This window comes from Nicotiana sylvestris, chromosome 5, assembly GCF_000393655.2.
Source record: "Nicotiana sylvestris chromosome 5, ASM39365v2, whole genome shotgun sequence".
NCBI lineage: Eukaryota > Viridiplantae > Streptophyta > Magnoliopsida > Solanales > Solanaceae > Nicotiana > Nicotiana sylvestris.
In genome coordinates, this window is record NC_091061.1 from 99696499 (window position 1) to 99716110 (window position 19612).

General features: G+C 36.4%; 2 protein-coding genes across 4 annotated transcripts; one reads left to right on the plus strand and one right to left on the minus strand.

The window, feature by feature from the left end:
* Positions 1-1021: 1021 nt before the first annotated feature.
* On the plus strand, positions 1022-4070 carry LOC104236292 (large ribosomal subunit protein mL101 (rPPR4)). The gene is made up of 2 exons (XM_009790186.2): positions 1022-1339; positions 2566-4070. Exons 1-2 carry the CDS (start codon positions 1103-1105, stop codon positions 3808-3810), a joined length of 1482 nt encoding a protein of 493 aa, XP_009788488.1. The 5' UTR covers positions 1022-1102; the 3' UTR covers positions 3811-4070.
* Positions 4071-4173: 103 nt separating this feature from the next.
* Positions 4174-7740, minus strand: LOC104236293 (serine/threonine-protein kinase PCRK1). 3 transcript variants are annotated; one of them, XM_009790188.2, is made up of 5 exons: positions 7573-7740; positions 6339-6741; positions 5914-6174; positions 5723-5845; positions 4174-4894 (listed from the first exon to the last, which is right to left on the minus strand). In XM_009790188.2, exons 2-5 carry the CDS (start codon positions 6720-6722, stop codon positions 4364-4366), a joined length of 1299 nt encoding a protein of 432 aa, XP_009788490.1. In that variant the 5' UTR covers positions 6723-6741; positions 7573-7740; the 3' UTR covers positions 4174-4363. The 3 variants fall into 3 exon arrangements, with proteins under 3 accessions (XP_009788490.1, XP_009788489.1, XP_070030652.1); XM_009790187.2 differs by having other exon boundaries at positions 7455-7739; XM_070174551.1 differs by lacking the exon at positions 7573-7740 and adding an exon at positions 7214-7346.
* Positions 7741-19612: the final 11872 nt, after the last annotated feature.

The window sequence follows — 19612 nt, forward strand, 5'->3', positions numbered from 1 at the left end:
ATTTATCGAAATCTAAAGAAGTTATAATCAACTCTAATTAATGTCATTGTCCAACCAATTTATTTAATCTCTCATGTGTTATCATGTCGAACTTTATTGATTTAGTTTTGAAAAACTTTTTCAAGCGAAGCAACTAATATAGAAATTGTAAATGGTAATTGAATTAACACTTTTTACCTGATTGAGTTTCCCAATTAGAGTATTTTTGTACTTATACAGTTTTTCTTAGCACTTTTTATTTTAAATATAAGTAGAAAAAATAATAATGTAGCAACTACAATATTTCATGAGTCATTCAATGTTAAGAATAAATTTTAATAGTTACTTATCAAAGTAGAATGAAAAATGTCCATAAAGGCACTCAAAGAATTAAGAAAAATTATTCTAAACTAACATTGAGAGAAGATGGATTCAAGTTGGGACGAACTAAATAATTTAAAAATTGTATCAATAATGCATAATTATTAAATATTATATATTATTTATAAATTTTGGGGCCCTAAGTATTTTGGGGTCTAAGGCCATTGTCTTAGTGGCCTTAGGAAATAGCAAGCGTTTGTCAAGTCATTAAAACATAGCCACTATTTTGCTGCAACAGAGACCGGTCCAGCATAATATACTGGAGTTTGGTGCACCTGTGTATGAACTTTCAGCATATTATGCTGGACCAGTATACTTTGCTGACTCCAATATAATATACTGGAGTTTCATCAAAGTATACTGGAACTCCAGTATATTTATACTGGAGTTTGGAGTTCCAGTATACTTTGTTGGAACTCCAGTATATTATACTGGAATTTCAGTATATTATGCTGGAGTATTTTCCGGATTTAGAATAGTGTATTCGTTCAGATTAATCTTTATATGAAAAATGGCTAAATTTCGATGATTTTTAAAACTGTAACAATTTTTTAATCTGGCTATTTTTGAATTTTTCCCTCACAGAATAGTGGACTTGGCCCAGCTCTATCTAAGGATTGCATTATCAGAAGCCCATTCCCATTTTCACAATCTCCCTTCTTCGTCCTCAGCTTGCCTAGGGCTTTTCCAGTTGACTGAAACCTGAAATTAAAACCCCAATCACAGTAGGAAACCATCAGAAATGGCGTCATTTATTCAGAAGTTCTCGTTGAAAACGAAGAACATTGGGAAAAGGGCTACAAAGAAGTACTTAGAAGATGCACTTTACAAGAATCTGTTCAAGGAAGGAGGCGAAGAGAACCACGTTAGGAAAAATCTGAATCAATTCTTGAAATCCCACAAAAGTGCTTACAAATGGGAAGTTGGAAAATCCCTCAAAGTCTTACGCCAACGCAAGCTTTACACCCCAGCACTCAAGGTCTCTGATTTTCCAACATTCTGTACCTTTGACCCTAAACCCCTCTTCGTATTTTAATAAATTTCCATTATTTATTTTTGGAATTGTTAGCCTTAAACTGTAAGAACCTTCCATAAATTTCCGTGATATGACCTGAATATAGTTCTTACTACTTTTCATTTTAGAATGTTTTTGCATTGCGTTTTTTATCTTCCATTGTTTGACCTGAAAATAAATCTGAGTTTTGAATTTGATTCTTAGTGAAAGAGGTCATCGCATATCTTAAAACCTAACCCTATTAGCATTTCTATGAGATTGTAGTATTTGGCCTTAAAACATTTGAGTGTTAATATGAAAGACCATTACCTTCAACTTCATGGTCTTTGATTATCGAAATTGTGAACTTTAAACCCTAAACCCTAAACTATGATTTTAGCTTTATCGTTGATGCATATTCTAGCTTTAGATGAATCTTGGCTGTTAATCCTTGCATTCTTCCACTCATGTTGAACTACTTGTATTGCAAAGATAGTTCTCCCTGATGTGGTTTTCGACTAGTTTATTTTCCTTTTTACTTAATTCCTATGTTATATTTTGGTGGCAGCTTGTATCAAATAGTGAAAATAACTGCTTAAGGGATTATACCTTGATCCAATACACATATTATAAACCACTATCTAAGAAACCCAAAAAGGGGTTCATTTTCTCTTAGATCTTATTACGGCAGCACAAAATTTGAAGTGGAATGGTTATGTATAACATCCTTAGGACTAGGGATGGAAAACGGGTGGGTCTGGTCGGATATGGCGCGGGTCGAAAACAGGTAATGCAAAATGGATAAAATATCTGACCCGACCCATATTTAATACGGATAGAAAATGGGTTAACCAGCACATAATATGAATATTCGTATTATCCATGACTTCTTGAATATAATCACTTTTGGGAGGATTTCTAGTCTCCCAAATTTGAGGAACCCTCACTTTGAGCCTTTGCAAATGTAAAAGTTAAACCTATTGGTTATCCATTTTTAAGTGGTTGGATCTTATCCATATCTGACCCATTTTTAAAAAAATTATTATCCAACCCATTTTTAGTAGATGGTAATATGGATGGATAATTATATTTTTATCCATTTTGCCACCACTACTTAGCACTATCAGATGTGAATTGTAAGCAAGCAGTAGTGTTTTATGGTTCCTTGATATTTTATAGCAAAATGAAATGTTTAAGTTTGCTTTATGCAGTTATCAGAAACAATGGAAAAAAGGGGCATGAACAAGACTATTAGTGATCAAGCTATACATCTGGATCTTGTTGCCAAGAGTAAAGGGATTGAAGCAGCGGAGACTTATTTTTCGAATCTCCCAGAGGCATCGAAAAATCTTGTCACCTATTCTGCTCTTCTGAATTGCTACTGCAAGGAATTAATGACTGAAAAAGCTGAGGCGCTGATAGAGAAAATGAAAGAACTTAACTTAGGTTTAAGCTCCATGCCTTATAACAGCTTGATGACTCTTTACACAAAAACTGGGCATCCAGAAAAAATTCCAGCCATTATTCAAGAAATGAAGGCCTATGATGTAATGCCAGATTCTTACACCTACAACGTTTGGATGAGGGCTCTTTCTTCTATGAATGATATTTCTGGGGTCGAGAGGGTTATTGATGAAATGAAGAGAGATGGTCGTGTAGCTGATGATTGGACTACATATAGCAATTTGGCATCAATTTATGCAGATGCTGGCTTAACCGATAAAGCAGTGAAGGCACTCAAGGAACTGGAGAAGAAAAATGCATGCCGCAATGTTACTGCATACCAGTTTCTGATCACATTGTATGGTCGTGTTGGAAATTTGTTGGAAGTATATCGTGTATGGCATTCTTTGAGGCTTGCTTTTCCCAGAACGGCAAACATAAGCTATCTTAACATGATTCAAGTTTTGGTTAACTTGAATGACTTACCGGGTGCTGAGAAATGCTTCAAGGAATGGGAGTCTGGATGCCCAACTTATGACATACGTGTAGCAAATGTTCTTATAGGAGCTTACACTAAACAAGGCTCTTTGGAGAAAGCTGAAAAGCTCAAGGAATGGGCCCGAAGGAGTGGAGCTAAGCCTAATGCTAAGACATGGGAGATTTTCGGGGATTATTATCTGCAAAATGGTGATATCAAATCAGCAGTTGATTGTGTTGACAAGGCAATTTCAACTGGTAGAGGTGATGGTGGCAAGTGGGTTCCATCATCTGCTATCGTTAGAAAATTCATGAGTCATTTTGAACAAAATAAAGATGTCGATGGTGCAGAACATTTTACTGAAATTTTGAAGAAGGCTAAGGATGAGTTGGGGGTTGACATATTTGAATCTTTGATAAGAACTTATGTAGCTTCTGGAAAAACAAGTCCTATCATGCGTCGCCGGATTAAAATGGAGAATATAGAGCTGAGCGAAGAAGGTAAAAGATTATTGGACTCCATCTCTGTGGAGTGAGATCATTTGTTAGGTAATTGACATGCCTTGAGCTTTCACAAACTGAAATTGAGATCTGAGTTTTCAGCATATTGTTGCGAGATTTTGAGCTACCCATTTTATTCCAAATAGATCTCTTTGGACAGTGTGTGCTTGAATTTGTCGAAATAAGCGTAAATTGAAACACAGCCTTCCGCAGAAGCTGTGTTTTATATTTTCCTTGGTTAAATTGTAGACTTTTCAGCTATTTATAGATCCACATGCACGTTTATTTTGAATTACATGATTATTTTGTTTTTGGATCTAGTGTTGATAATGGATATTGCACTAGATTAACGGATTGTACCTGGCAACATTTTTGTACAAGTGTAGCGAAAGAGAATATTGATCACTAACATTTTCATCTTGTGTTAATCATGTATACTTGGTCTTTCCAGTTTTGGTATTTAGTCTGTTCAACAAAACTTTCCTTCTAGTTGGCAGCTCTAGCAAAACATGAAATATCTTTACAATCAAAAGTGGGACTGCCTCATTGACGTGGTAGGCAGATTCAATTTAGTTTCATTTCTGCCACTCAATTGGTACTGACAAGCTTAGGCCTCCACAATTTCCATACCAGCAACTTGTTTTCTTTAGGAATATGTTCTACCAACCTTCTGCTTGCACTTAGACACCTTACTCTGAATTTCTCATCCTCGACTCTCGGGGTGGTTGTACTTTCTTCTATTGGGATTTCTGGACTTTTTGCTTCAGTTGCCTCCACGAGCCGATTCACCATCTCCAAAACCTCACTCATTTTAGGACGATTTCTGGGGTGTTTAGTTAAACACCTATTCGCTATGGCAGCTAACTTCTGTGCAGATTTAAGGGAATAGTTCCCATCTAGTCGAGGATCCAATATTTGTTCAAACTTCTTCAGGTCTGAAAGATGGGGTCTCACCCATTCCAGAAGTTTCTGCTCATTTTTAGGTTTATTTCTGTCCAATGGACGCCTGCCGGTAATGAGTTCATATAGAAACACCCCATAGCTCCATACATCGCTCTTGGATGTTAGGCGCCCAGTCTGTATATATTCTGGAGCAGCATATCCAACAGTTCCCACCACCTTGCATTCATCATTAATGTATTGGTCTAAGTGTGTTAATTTCACATAATTATGGCATTTTAAAAGCAAAATATAACATGTTTGGAGATAATGCATGATCCTATAATCTATCCTTAATAGACTACGACAATCCAAATCGTTATATTTGAATATGAGATTACTTTCAATATACTTAGTTAACTAAAGCTTTATTATTTAATAGGTGTAGTAGTTTCACACTGCGACTTTGGTCTAATGGTTAGAGCAGCATTCCGAACTGTGCACCACTAGCCCTCAGTGACTTCTCTCGATTTTTGAAAAAGAAAAATATTAATAATAATAGTAGTAGTATTTTCATAATTGGGGGCCCCATATTTCAGTAATAGTTACTAATTGCAGGAATTTGATGTATGGTATTTGTTACACAAATAGTCGGCCAGATTCAATGCTTATTTTTTCGAACGATATACATAGATTATAACATGACAATACACAATTATACATATATTATTTATGAATCATATATAAATTATTCATCCACTAACTATTTTTAGTTTAAGAGATTAAGTGAATGGCTATTTGGGTTAATTCTTTTTATATATATATATAAAAAAATATATTGAATTAAGATAGAAATTATAGAAAAAAAGGCATCATATTAATATTTGGCTTTAGGCCACAAAATATGTTGAGCCGCCTCTGCCTAGGAATAGTTACTTTTATAAATTTTGAGGTGAAATATCACACCGAATGTTGGTGAAATAGACCCCCAATTCAAGTGGTGCGGAACCAAACACCTGAATTACTTTATGTAAAAATATATAATTCAATGGAGCTATTTGAGCATACCGCAGTTGAGACATGGCTTAATCCATCAGAAGGGCCTAATCTTGCCAAACCAAAATCTGAAAGCTTTGCATTCCATTTCTCATCCAATAGAATGTTTGATGATTTGAAATCTCTAAAGATAATCTGCATTAAATTAATAACACATAAGCATAACTATGAACAGTATTCTGCAAATATATAGAATGAACTACCTGAAACTCCATTCCCTCGTGAAGATAGGCCAAGCCTGTAGCAGCATCGCGAGCGATACTTAATCTAGTCTCCCATGGCAAAGGTGACATAAAACGACTCATTAGATGATCTTGTACGCTCCTGTTGGGCAAGAATTCATACACCAAGAGGCGCTGTATTCCTCTCTCGTCATCCTGTGCGCAATACCCTATGAGCTTGACAAGATTCGGATGCTCAACGACACCTAGAACATTCACTTCTGTCACCCATTCCTTATGCCCCTAAAACACAAGCCAAACTCAATTTCAGAAAAAACATGTCATACCATCTTTTCACAACTCCACTGACTACAGTTGATGATCATAAAATCTTTGTAACTAGTTAGTTCTTTTGCTATGATCAAATCAATAAAGTCTATTATGAGGACACTAAGAACAGAACTAGCCTGCAATCCTCTCTGGCTGAGTTGCTTAACGGCAATATCAGTCCTCTTATCTTTGGTATCACGTAAAACACCCCTGTATACACCTCCAAACCCGCCTTCTCCGATCATGAGGGATCGGCTAAAGTTCCTGGTGGCGGTCTTCAACTCGTCAACTGTGAAGACCCTAAGGTTGCAGGGCCTTTTATGAGACGACAAGCACGAAAACGAGAGCCTAGGACAGGACTCGGTGCTAATATCGGATGCAGACGACTGGCCTGAAGTAGTGAATCCTTTAAACTCAGGATCAGTTGAAACAGAGGCACAAGACTGGCCTGATGTAGACTTTGTAGTCTTGTTGTTGTGATCATCATTCTTATCTGAATTTGAGAACTGGAAACACTTCATAGCCCTTTAAAACACCTACCTGCATTATATCACAATCAAATCAAAAAAATATATGCAATTCTTTTTTGTTATATTATTAACTTTTAAAAGAAACAATTAATTATCATTGTGCTGATTAGCTTCAGCTATACCTACAAGTCTATTACTTCTCTTAGTTAGCCTTTGAAAACAATAACAGCAATAGAGATTGGATATTTAAAAATAAAAAATAAAATTCACAAATTTCAATGACTAACACAGCCTAGACAATTTTAGTAGTCTGGAAATCGAGAAAAAACATGGAGTTAGAGAAACAGATATGCAGTTTTTATAAGTACTAATTAAATAGTGTATTGAGAGCTCTAGAGTTCTTCAATTTTCCATAATCCCATCAAAGGAAGCTTTATTTCTTGAATTATCACATTATCTATATACTAACCATAAAATGGATTTTTGAAATAAATAAAAGAATTTCAAAAAGCGGAACATAAAGAAGAAAAAGGCAAAGTAACCTTTGATTTTTTTTTCCAACAATGCCCATCATATTGATGGAGGAGTCATCTTTGATTAAAATCAATAGTTGATCAAGAATAAAAACATGCTGAAACAAGAAATCGCACGAAAAAAGTGTGTTTATTATGAAAATCAGGAGGGGACAGAAAACTCGCATTTAAAAAAAAAAAACTATTTCCATGAATAAAATGGTAGATGATCATGAAAAATTTCATAATTAGAAGAGGAGGTATATGTTACCTTAAGGGAAAATGGAGAATGATTGGGCAAGAAAGAAAGTAGAACTAAAATTCAAAAAAGCCCTAATTAACCAAGAAGTGGTTTTAAAGAAGAAGAAAAGAAAGGAAATGAAGAATACAAGTAAGGAACGAGCATCCCATGATCTAAGGAAGTCAATGCTTGGCAGTTGGATTTCAGCTCACCAACTTAAAACCTTAGAGGAAATTTAAAAATTAACATTTGTATAAATAATGAAGGATAAAAATAGAGGGAGGGTTTGGTTTTATTATTGAGAAATTAAAAAGAATGATTCCGGGGAGAGGCAATGAGAATGAGCGGTCACATTCTCATTCATTAGACAATCATGTTTTCAATTATTTTATTTAGACTAAAAGGTAGAGTTGGAGCTTGGATACGTTCCAAGGAGTACACCGTTTGCATCATCTCCACCAAACTTTTGAACTCTCATGTCTATTTGGCACTTGCTTAATGTGCCAAGGTCCCACTTGGGTATCTTTTCTATTTCTCTTTTTTCCTTTTCTTTTTTTATTTTCCTTCTAGAACTTAAGGCTGGCCTCTTTTCAAATATATCCCATTTTTTTACTACTTTGGAAATTTTCGTTTTTCCCTTACGACTAGGCAGGGGTGTTCACGGTTCGGTGAAAAATCGATCCAAACTAAAAATCGAACCAAATCGATTAAGTAAACCGATATTTTTCTTGATTTATATTGGTTTTGATTTTAAATTTTAAAAACCGATAATATTTGGTTTGGTTTTGGTTCTATTTTAAAAAACCGAAAAATAAACCGAACCAAACCGACTAATTATATACAAAATTTAATAATTATTTATATACAATATAATATCTTTTTGTAAATAATTTTAAGTATTTTATGCATTTTAATTGTTATTTTGAATTTTGGTTTATCCTTTCATATCTTAAAAGATTGCCTAAGCCCAAAACAATAGGACTCGACTAATTTTCTTTTCATTAAGAGACTCTAATTCTCTAACCCTCCGCACATACTTTTGCCTAACGGAATAGTTAAAGAAAAAACCACCACAAGAGTAAAAAAAGCAAATTCAAATTGCAAGATAACAATGGCTAAAGCTTGAGAAAGCAAACTTTTAATTTGTTTTTGTTTATTCTTTTCATATAAATAGGTAAATAAACTTTTAGTTCTGAAAGAAATATATAAAAAAGCATAAATTTAACAAATTATTTTCAGATTGTTGTCTAACATTATTTTCTATTATCGACTTATCATTAGCTTACTAAGAATCGAAAAACCGAACCAAACCGAACTAAACCAACAACAATCAAACTGATGGTTTGTATTTAATTTGGTTTGGTTTTAGTTTTAAAATTTTAAAAACCGATAAATTGGTTTGGTTTTAGTTTTAATAAAAAACCGACCAAACCGAACCGTGAACACCCTTACGACTAGGTGTGACAAACGGGCGGGTCAAATACGGTGTAGGTCAAAATGGGTAACAAAAACAGATAAATTATCCAACCCAACCCATATTTAATACGGATAGAAAACGGGTTAACCAACGGATAATATGTGTAACTATATTATCCATGACTTCTTGAATATGATTATTTTTGGAAGAATTTCTAGTCTCCCAAACTTGAGGAACCTCTAATTTGAGGTTTTACAAATATAAAAGTTAAACTCATTACTATCCATTGATTATCCATTTTCTAAATGGATAATATAATTCTTATCTATATTTAATCCATTTTTTAAAAAATTATTATCCAACCTTTTTTTAATTAATAATATAGGTGGTTAACTGTTTTCTTTTAACCATTTTGTTACTCTTATTTACAACTTTGAAAAGGTAAAGTAATCACAAAAGAAAAAAAAAAGGTAGATTGCGAGCGTTGAAAGCATTGTACGTTGAGGAACGAATATTCACTTGGAACGAGATTTCACAGAAGAAAACGAGAAAAAGAGGGACGTGAAAACGGCAATCTCGAAAATTTTTCTTCAAAGTAGAAACTGCGTGATAGAATGATTTAACAACAAAAAAAAAAAAAATAAATAAACTCAGTGTAATTTTATAAGTGGGATTTGGGAAAAATAGTACTCCCTCAGGTCCAAAATAAGTTATTTTTTGGATGTTTTCATACAGATTAAGAAATCCATCTTTTAGCATTAATTAGCAATGGAATTGACCATATTAACCTTTACTATCTCACATAAACACTCCTAACACATATTCCAACACTAGTTACTCCAAGGACAATGTAGGAAAAAAATAATTAACTCATTCTTGAAATCTGGAAAAATCACTTATTTTGGACCACAAGAAAAAGGCCAAAAAATCATTTATTTTGGACCGGAGGGAGTATATACACAGACCTTATCCTACACTGTGGAGGTAGAGATGTTGTTTCCGATAGACCCTTAGCTTAGGAAAAGCATAGTTGGAAAAAATACAGTAATAGAGAAGCCATAAGAAGTAGTAATAAGAAGCAATATCAACAACATGATAAAGAGATAACCGAAGCAAAAGAGACAACCAGTAATAATAGAGATCTAAGAGTAAGAACATCCACAAATAATAATAATGATACTACAAAAAGAAAAAGCTCAATTACCTACTAGCCTTCTACCATAATTCTCGACATCTATACTCTCATATCAAGGGTCATGTCCTCAGTAAGCTGCAGATATGTTATGTATTGCCTTATCACATCTTTCCAATTCTTCTTTTGGCCTACCTCTATCTCTTCTTAGACCCACCATGGTCAACCTGTCATATCTTCTCACTGGGCCATCTAGGCACCTCCTCTTCACATCTCCGAACCATCTCAGTGTCGCTTTCTACATCTTGTCCATCATAGGTGGGCCTTTACCATATTGTCTCAAATATCCTATTTAATAATCTTATATTTTCTATTATGCCCATACATCTATCTTAGTATTTTTATTTTAGTTATTTTTATTTTTGGACATGTGTGTTCTTGATCGGCCAATACTCTGCAACATACAATATAGTCAGCCTAACAACCATTCTATAGAACTTACTTTTAAGTCTTGGTGGTACATTCGTATCATACAAGACAATTCTTATCACACAAGACACTAGATGTGAGTCTCCTTTTCATCCACCCCGTTCTAATACGATCTGTGATATCATCATTAATTTACATACTACCTTGTATTATTGACCAAAATACTTGAAATTTCCTCTTTTAGGGATATCTTATGTATCAAGCATCACTTCCTTTAGCTTCACGAGTCATGTTACTGAACTTACACTCTAAGTATTCTGTCTTACTCTTGCTCAAGTTGAAATCCTTAGAATCCAGAGTTTGTCTTCAAACTTCCAGCCTAGTGTTAACACCGCCTTGTATCTCGTCAATCAGTACTATGTCATCTGTAAATAGCATGCTCCAAGACACCTTCCCTTGAATGTGTTACGTGAATTCATCCATCACTAAGACGAATAAGAACGGACTGAGAGCTGGTCCCTGGTGCAACCCCATCACAACAGAAACGTGATTCGAGTCTCTTCCCACCGTTTTAACATGTGTCGTGGCTCTATTGTACATGTCATTGACTACCCTAGTGTATACTACAAGTATACCTCTCGCCTCCAAACATCTACATAAAACCTCTCTTGGGACTTTGTCGTATGCTTTTTCTAGGTCAATGAACACCATATATAAGTTCCTCTTTCTCTTCCTATACTGTCGCACCAGTCTGCTCAGAATGTGGATGGCTTCCGTAGCCAATTATCTCGGTATGAATTCAAACTGGTTTTCAGATATACACACACTCATCCTCACCCTCATCTTCAACACCCTCTCCCAAATTTTCATAGTATGACTAAGCAGCTTGATACCCCTATAATTGTTGCAATTTTAAACATGATCATATGATTCCTTTAGGAAAAAATATATAATTAGTCGATCGGCCAAAACTAATAGTATTTGCTAGCCAATATATATATATATATATATATATATATATATATATATATATATATATATATATATATATACGCATATCTATAATATATATATTTGCGACTATTATTTTTGGGAGCAACTACAAATATATATTTCTCAATGGAATTGTTTCCTAAAAATATTATAATAGGAATTATTTTACCGACTTAATTAGATTTTTCAGTTTTCAAAAATTAGCTTGTTTCTTTTACTATGTATATACAAGTCTAGGTTGAGGAATTCTAACGACTGACTTTTACCTAAAACAATACCGTGACCTACGAATATATGCAACCTTCTACACCAAAATATCTCATGTTCTCTCGCCCACAAAATATGCCATTGACGATCATTGTGTAGCATCATTGACAAATTCGATGCAATTTGATACAATCAAAAAGCAAATTGCATTTGGTATCAATATACACAATTATCAAGCTACAGATCACTTATAATTTTTTATCATGTTCAACTATGCTTTATAAAAAAGATAAAGCGGTCGCTGCAAATATATTTCGGTTAACAAGTCCGGAGTCGAATCCCACAGAGAATTAACCTATCAATCACAGCTATTAGATTTACACAAATTCACATATTCAATTTTCGGAAATATCTGAGTAAAAGATTGGATGTTTACTACTAAATATTATGTAATGACAATGCAATAATTAAGAACTAACTATGAATGAGTTGTAGACAAGTATATGAATGATCTAAGGTTCTGATTTCCTCTATTGTCGGAATCTTTTCCGCTACGTTTGCTATAAATTTGCTTAAGTCTTCTCTATCGATCATGAGCACTCTGAATGGCGTAACTCTTTCCCGAGTAATTACAACAATATATTAGACATATTCTCCCGAATTACACTAGCTAGCTTTAAGTGCAGCTCACTTAGATCGCACCCAAGGTTTCGTTATCCCTAATCCCACCTTTAAACCCTTCGTATTGATCCCTAATATACGTTAGAAGTGGTGTTGTTCAACAACTACCTAAATATTCACTCTCTCCCGAGTAATACATACTAAATACGCACAGTCGATTGAGGGCCCTTCAATCAACAGCAATCACAATATAGTTGAACAAATAGAGAGAATACTACGACAAATCTATATTAACATAACAAGAAAATCATCCTCCAATAGGTTCCATCAAAACCATAGATTAGGAGTTTAGCTATGCATATTTGTTTTAACAATCATCACAGTAGAATTCACCATCAATGATAAAAACAAGAGGAAGAAAGATAAAAACTCTATGCCAAAAATCATCACAGTAGCTATGCATATTTCTTGCCTTCAAAATCCTTCCAAAAACCAAGATACCCTCTTTTTGGGCGAGCTGGGCTTCATGTAAGTCAAGGAGAGTCGCCTCTGAACATACAAATTTACCCCTGAAATAAAAATTCTCGTAGCGACGTGCGCGACCGTGGATCAACCGCAGATGGACCGCGCATATTGCCTTTTGTTCTGCCTGGTGAGCGCGGCCAGTGCGCGGCCGCGGATAGACCGCACACCTGGAGGATATTTCTGCCCTCAGTTTTCTTTCTTCTTTTGCGCGCGTTCACCTTCGATTGGCCTTCCTTGCTCCAAATTAACCCCAAAACACTCTTTAATATCCTCATAGCCCGGAATTGTTCCTACAAAGCACAAAGTTCTTAATTAGAGTAATTTGTTATCATTTAATATTCATATATCAATAAAGTACATCTAAGTTGGAGCGTAAATGGTAGCTAAAGTACATAATCATAACCTACTATCAACACTCCACACTTAAATCATTGCTCGTCCCTGAGCAATCAAACCATACTCTACAAAGGCCTACTTCACTAAGCGACTTCTCTAACTCATCACACTAAGAATATTTCACATAAATTGAGCGCAGTAGTGTAACATCTTCACCTCAAGAGGTGACTCCCATGGGCAACGCAATATCCCTAACTTACTCACTTACTCTAACACATGGGTCAATACTTACCTTTCCTTCATGAATCAAGTGTCTGCTCACGATAAAAGAGACCCATTCCACAATTAAATAAAATTCACTCACAAAGAGGAACTTTAACATAGACAGAATTCACTCACCCTCAGAAACAATATTCTTGTGCCCCTAAAGATGCACCATAGGCTTGCCCGTAGTGTACTATTCTACTAATCAAGCTCATTCCGTATAGGATCAAATAGGACTTTACTTGGTTGTAATGTAGGCTGAGGGACGGGTAAGATACATTTACATATAAGAGTGACTACACCTCCCTAAGCACTTTAATACATACATTTTAACATTTAAGACCCTACTTATATCAAACCAAACTCCACCTTTACATCAATGTGTATTACCCCCATATTTCTTTAAGCACACTAACATCAAGAACCACCATTTATCAAGGAGTATATATATGTATTTTTTTTCACAACGATGCAACTATTCTTTTCTTTCTTTTCTTTTTCAATTCACGTGGCTCTTTACTTTTTCAACACAGTGCACATTTCTCCTTATTTCATAAGTTCTACTCAAAAGCCAAACCAACCACCCCACACTTTAACTTTTACACATTTCATAACAATTCAAGTGCTCATGAAAGGGTAGAGGGTTCAAATAGATGGTTATTTCAAAAAAATGAGTAAGGCTTGTAATGTGGTTGCCAAAGAAACAGGATTACAGACTCAAGGGTGTTAACTACGATACATAACAATTAGGCAGGTAAAATATTCATATCTGGCTAAACAAAGAAGCGCCTATATCACTTCCAAGACTGAACAAAACTATTATTTCGCTTTGCAAACACAGGGGGCAAGTTCTATGCATCAAATGCACTGTACAGAATACAACAATCCTCACACACACATGGTACATGTCTCTAGATTGGCTCATCAAAACACTCTAGTCAGGGTACTTAAGACAAATTAAGACATACAATTTAAGGCATTCTTACAAGAGTCAACAACTGAGCCTAGCGTCACACTAAAGTGCCCATAATATTCAAGGCATTACGACGTTAAGAGATCTTATTTCTATTTTCACCTATTGCCCATGAGTTCCTAACTAACAATAAAAAAACAAAAAAAATAACTAAACCCAGTTCAAACGAAACCCTTGGAAAAGAACCACGATCCAAAGAAAAACCAAGGGGAATTGATACACTACCTACAAAAGAAAATCTTTTTTTTCGACTTAGACCCTCAAGAAACCCGTCGAGTGATATCCATCATCGGGACAAATCGAAAATTTGAATCTTTATCACACATTCACACCTTTAGAAAAGCTAACCAAATACCAAAATCAAGTCACAGTCTTACATATATACACATATAAACAAAGTATCCCCCACCCCACACTTAAAATGATGGCATGTCCCCATGTCATACAAAATAAAGTTATGCGAGGTAAAGGAAACTTCCCTGGTACATCAATCTTGATCGGAGACAGTGCCGAGGTTGAGATGGCACGCCCTCCCCAACATACGCAGCCAAGCCATGATCTTCTTTTCCGATTTAGCATTTTGGGTGGCCAGTGCATCCACCCGAGCCCCCAAGTCTGTGACAGAAGTGCGCAACCCTACCACTTCATGCTCTAAGGTTGTCATCCGCTTGTTTTGTCCGAGCACAGATGTTCCTTCTACCTCTGCAACTTGCTCATGTGTGGGAGACTCTGCTCCGACTTCATCCTGCCTTTCATCTCCCTCCTTAGGTGCATCAAAATCATCACTATTAACACCTCTAGGTACCACAGGGTCCTTCCCAATGGTCACTTTATCCACTCGAAATTTTGTTCCTTTCTTCACTCTTCCATTCACGCTCAAGTTCTCCGGCACCCGTGCTGCCCAGCATAATCTAGTGACCAAGGAAGGAAAGAAGAACCCATACCGCCGCATTAGACAATGGATGAACATCTCTTCGTGAATAACCTTGGCTACATCAAAAGCGTGGCCATTCATGAAGCAACAGATCAATGGAGCTCTAGGACCATTCACTTCAGTGGTGTTGGAGGAAGGGAGCAGACGACTTTTGATGATATACATCCAACACTTCCATTCGAAGGTGAGTACTGCTGAATGAAACTTCTTCCCTGGTATAATCCACACGACTTCCTTGTTGGGCACACATATTAATTTAAAGAACAAACTCCATGTGGTGTATCGTCTTCCATGGGCTTCATAGTAGTCCTTCGTATCAGGGTCTTCCCCGAACATTGGCAACCGGTAAGATATCCGAATGGCCTCAATGGAGGCATCCACATTTTGCTTTCGTACCGTGCAAACATCATTCACATGTTTCGAAAGGTTCGCGTAAAACTCCCGCAGAACCATCAAATTAACCTCATCCGGTTCTTCAAAGAAAATATCCAACCTACGCAGGACCAATTCATTGTACATGTTGGGAGAGTTATATTGGAGGGAACCTATATCAATTCCCCTCTCCGGTATGGGCTTCTTTGATGCCTTGTGACCAAAACGGTCCTGAGCTGCGCTGGAGACAAACTTGGTACTATCATACTAGCGAACATTAGTGAAGCTCGTGGCCTGGATGATCCAGCGTGACCATTGGAGGAGGCACCGATGGTTCTGCATTTCTTGGAGGGCGTCATACTACCTGAAACAAATATCACCATCAGCAAAAAATAAGAGATGTGATCCAAAGGCGGTTACTCATACTTCATCCGCACAATTGGTCACAAATGACATTCATGACTCACTTTGGCACTTAAACAAACACATGATATGCACAATTTACCCGAACTCCCAAATAACAATTTGAGAACCCCAATTTAACCACAGATATACCAATTTCCATCTAACCCATGAAGATAAAGTTCTACTACAGTCCCGACATACCCACTAGTGTAACTATAGCACATGACTATAAGAAATCTACTACAAAAATAAGAAGAAAACAACTACAAAACTAAGAAATTCAAATAACCCCAAAAAAATTTAAACAAGCGCCCTTACCTGGTGGACTTGTGAGTATGTTATGTGAGGGGAAAAAGTTAGAAGAGATAAGAGGATAGAGTAGGGGGTCGATTCTGTGGGGGTAGAATGGTTTAGGGTTCTATTTGAAGAGAGAAGAGGATTGTTTGTTTTGATTTGTAAGAGCAGGGGTTAGGGATCGGGTATTTGGGTGAAGTGAAAAAGGGTAGGGGATAAGAAGGGGGGAGTTATTAGTAATAAATATATTAAGAGAAAAAGAAAAATAAAAAAAATTTACTCTAACTAAATGTCACACCTCCTTTTTACATACCCGCGAGGGTACAAGGGATTTTTTTCCAATTAAAGGACAATCGAAACGGGATTGGTTTATTTATTTCAGAGTCGCCACTTGGGAGATTTAGAGTGTCCCAAGTCACCAATTTTAATCCCGAATCGAGGAAAAGAATGACTCTATATTACAGTCTGCGTACCCAAAATCCGGATAAGGAATTCTGTTAACCCGGGAGAAGGTGTTAGGCATTCCCGAGTTCCGTAGTTCTAGCACGGTCGCTCAACTGTTATATTCGGCTTGATTATCTGATTTTATACAAATATGAACTTATGTGCAAATTTTAACTTTTTACCGCTTTCATAATTATTATTATTAAGAATGTGAACATCTCTTAAAACATGTCTTTGGACTGCATCACATGAAATACACCCACAATACGGAACATATTTTTATTCGACGTTTTGGGATTTGGATTTGGGTCTGAAATGCACACCCATGTTTAAGAAAGTAAATTATTAAACGCGCGCCTAAAGATTAGCGTATTATTATTTCTGGGAAGGCCGTGAGATTTGCTAAACGGCCCGTCCTGGAAACTAAGTACTTTTATATATACATTTAATGAGGGCCCCGCAGCTTGTGCATTTTTATTTGTCGAGGATCATCGCATCTTTATTTTTTAGAAGGATATCCTATAGCGGCTATGTTTCTTGTCGCATTTGTCTCTACTAATTGAAAGTAAAATGACCCTACTCAATTACATGCTTGCAGGTTATTTATAACGAAATTCCGAAGGCCTTTGCAGAATAAGAAAACATGGCCACGCACGTGGGCAGCTAATCGGACCTCATGGGCCCAAACCCAGCTTATGCAGGATTCGCCAGGCCTGGGCCACTGATTTTCTGGTGAAGGCCTGCTTGGCCCGTTTCGACTTGGGCTCGACCTTTGTGAGGTTGAGGCCGGAAACTTGTGTTTTTGTTTTAAAGGGGTGGTTTATCAGTTATAACAGGGCAGTTTATCAAAAGGACATGAAATTAGCTTAACAATGGATAGCTTTATATGTGACAGGCATTTAATGGCATGCTGAACAAAATTGGCTAAAGTCTAATATGTACCCTACTGTACCGTGAATCCTTTTATCTACCAACCTATATACACAATCTGAAATCAAACTACCATACATTGACATTCACTAAGCCTGAGGGTTGCCTCCAGTATCCAAGCAAAAAACGTAAACTATTATACATCACATGGTATTTAATATAACAGGCTATGTATAAAATAACATATTCAACTCTTCTCTTTTGTATTCATGCTCGACTTTCAAATTACATTGGTAGTGTATTAGAAGTGTACCTGGTATGGAAAGCAAAAGAAGAAGGAGAATGATCAACAACAACAGCCAAACAACAACAACAACTAGCAACAACACAGCAACAACAACCAGCAACAACTATGCAGCCCACAGGTGATCGAGCATCAAACAGACAAATCCCAGAAACAGAGTAGAAAAACAGCAGGAAGCCCAGAATATTGAATGTAATAGCACCAGCAGTTTAACAATCACAAACAGCTCCGCAAACAACCCAACAACAATTGGCAAAGACAGCTTGACCAACTTGCACCCTTATGCAGTTTTCATGCAGTGTTTTGTTACAATATTCTGAAATTTTCTTTATGTTTCTTTCTTTCAGTTTTTCCAACCTAAAAATCTCTCTGAAGACTAAAAAATGTCCAGCCCCTTTTATGTTCTAAAACAGCTTATTTATAAGCCAAACCCCAGGTCAGTCCAACTGCCTGGATTCCTGCAAGTCACAGTCTGCCCATACCCCTTAACTCCCCATGCCTAAAGGCATCTTTCTCGGAATCCTTAATCAGCCCCCATGCTCTGTCTTATTACTCTAATCAAGGGTTATGGGCTTAGTTAAGTATTCACTTAATTCCCATACTCTTATGTCTTGTTCCCCATTGGCATTAATTTAATCCTAATTCAGTACCCTATTTGTCAGCTCACTTAAACTAATTATTTCTGTTCTTTTTAACACCCAAATTACCCCTGTTAATCCCTGGTTATCACTATCTTGCCCTGCTTCTGCAGCAGGGAATTCGAACTTTTGAAAGTTCAATTTCCAGCTGCCCTAGCCTGGATCTTTTAGTTGTTTATAATGCAGTTACAAACCACTTTCAAGTAATGTCAAGCAATCAATTAACAACGAACAGGTTCGTTCACTTACGTGAAATTGTATGAATTAGAATATTTGAACATTCAGTCATAGGAAACTAATCGACGACGTTTATCGAGTCGACTACACTAATTATAACAAGGAATAATCAGTCGATTAAATAAACAACACGAATAGGGTCCCAAAGGGTTTCAGACCACTTTGCACGACACTGGGAGGCTATATGAGTTATCTATGCGACGACTAATCTAATCGAGCATGTATATCACAAGACGTATTCACATATACACAGAAGAACAAACGACCAAATAAAAGGTCTTTACGAGGATGGAAGAAATTGAAAGAAAATATCAAAAAATAACAAACAATCACAACGACACATGCTGGCAATCCTCAAGCAGTATTCAAATAAAACAGAAAAGAAAAGAAAAACTTACTGAAAACTTTAACAAAAGTCGACCCAGGTCCGAATCAGATTTGGCCCTTTGAGGCCGAACAAACTTTAATCGGGGTGTTCTCAACCGAGAATACCCTGATTGAAGTCTATTAGACCCCAAACTCCTTTATGAAACAGGTCGGATTCCCCAGGTTCTTATGTTCTAGGGTTTGAATCTTCAGATCTGGGATTTTAGGCCTTGTGGGTAGATTCGGACCAAACCAAGCTTGGTTTGGTCACGAGGGAGGTCAGGGGGTTGTCCAGTGTGTTTTTGGGTTGGTTTGGTGTAGATCGGGGTTTGGTCTCGAATCTTCAAATCAAGATTCGAGACGACGGAGTGTGATTCGAGGTATATGGTTGGTGGATTCGTGTTCAGGGTGGTGAGGTGCATCAGGG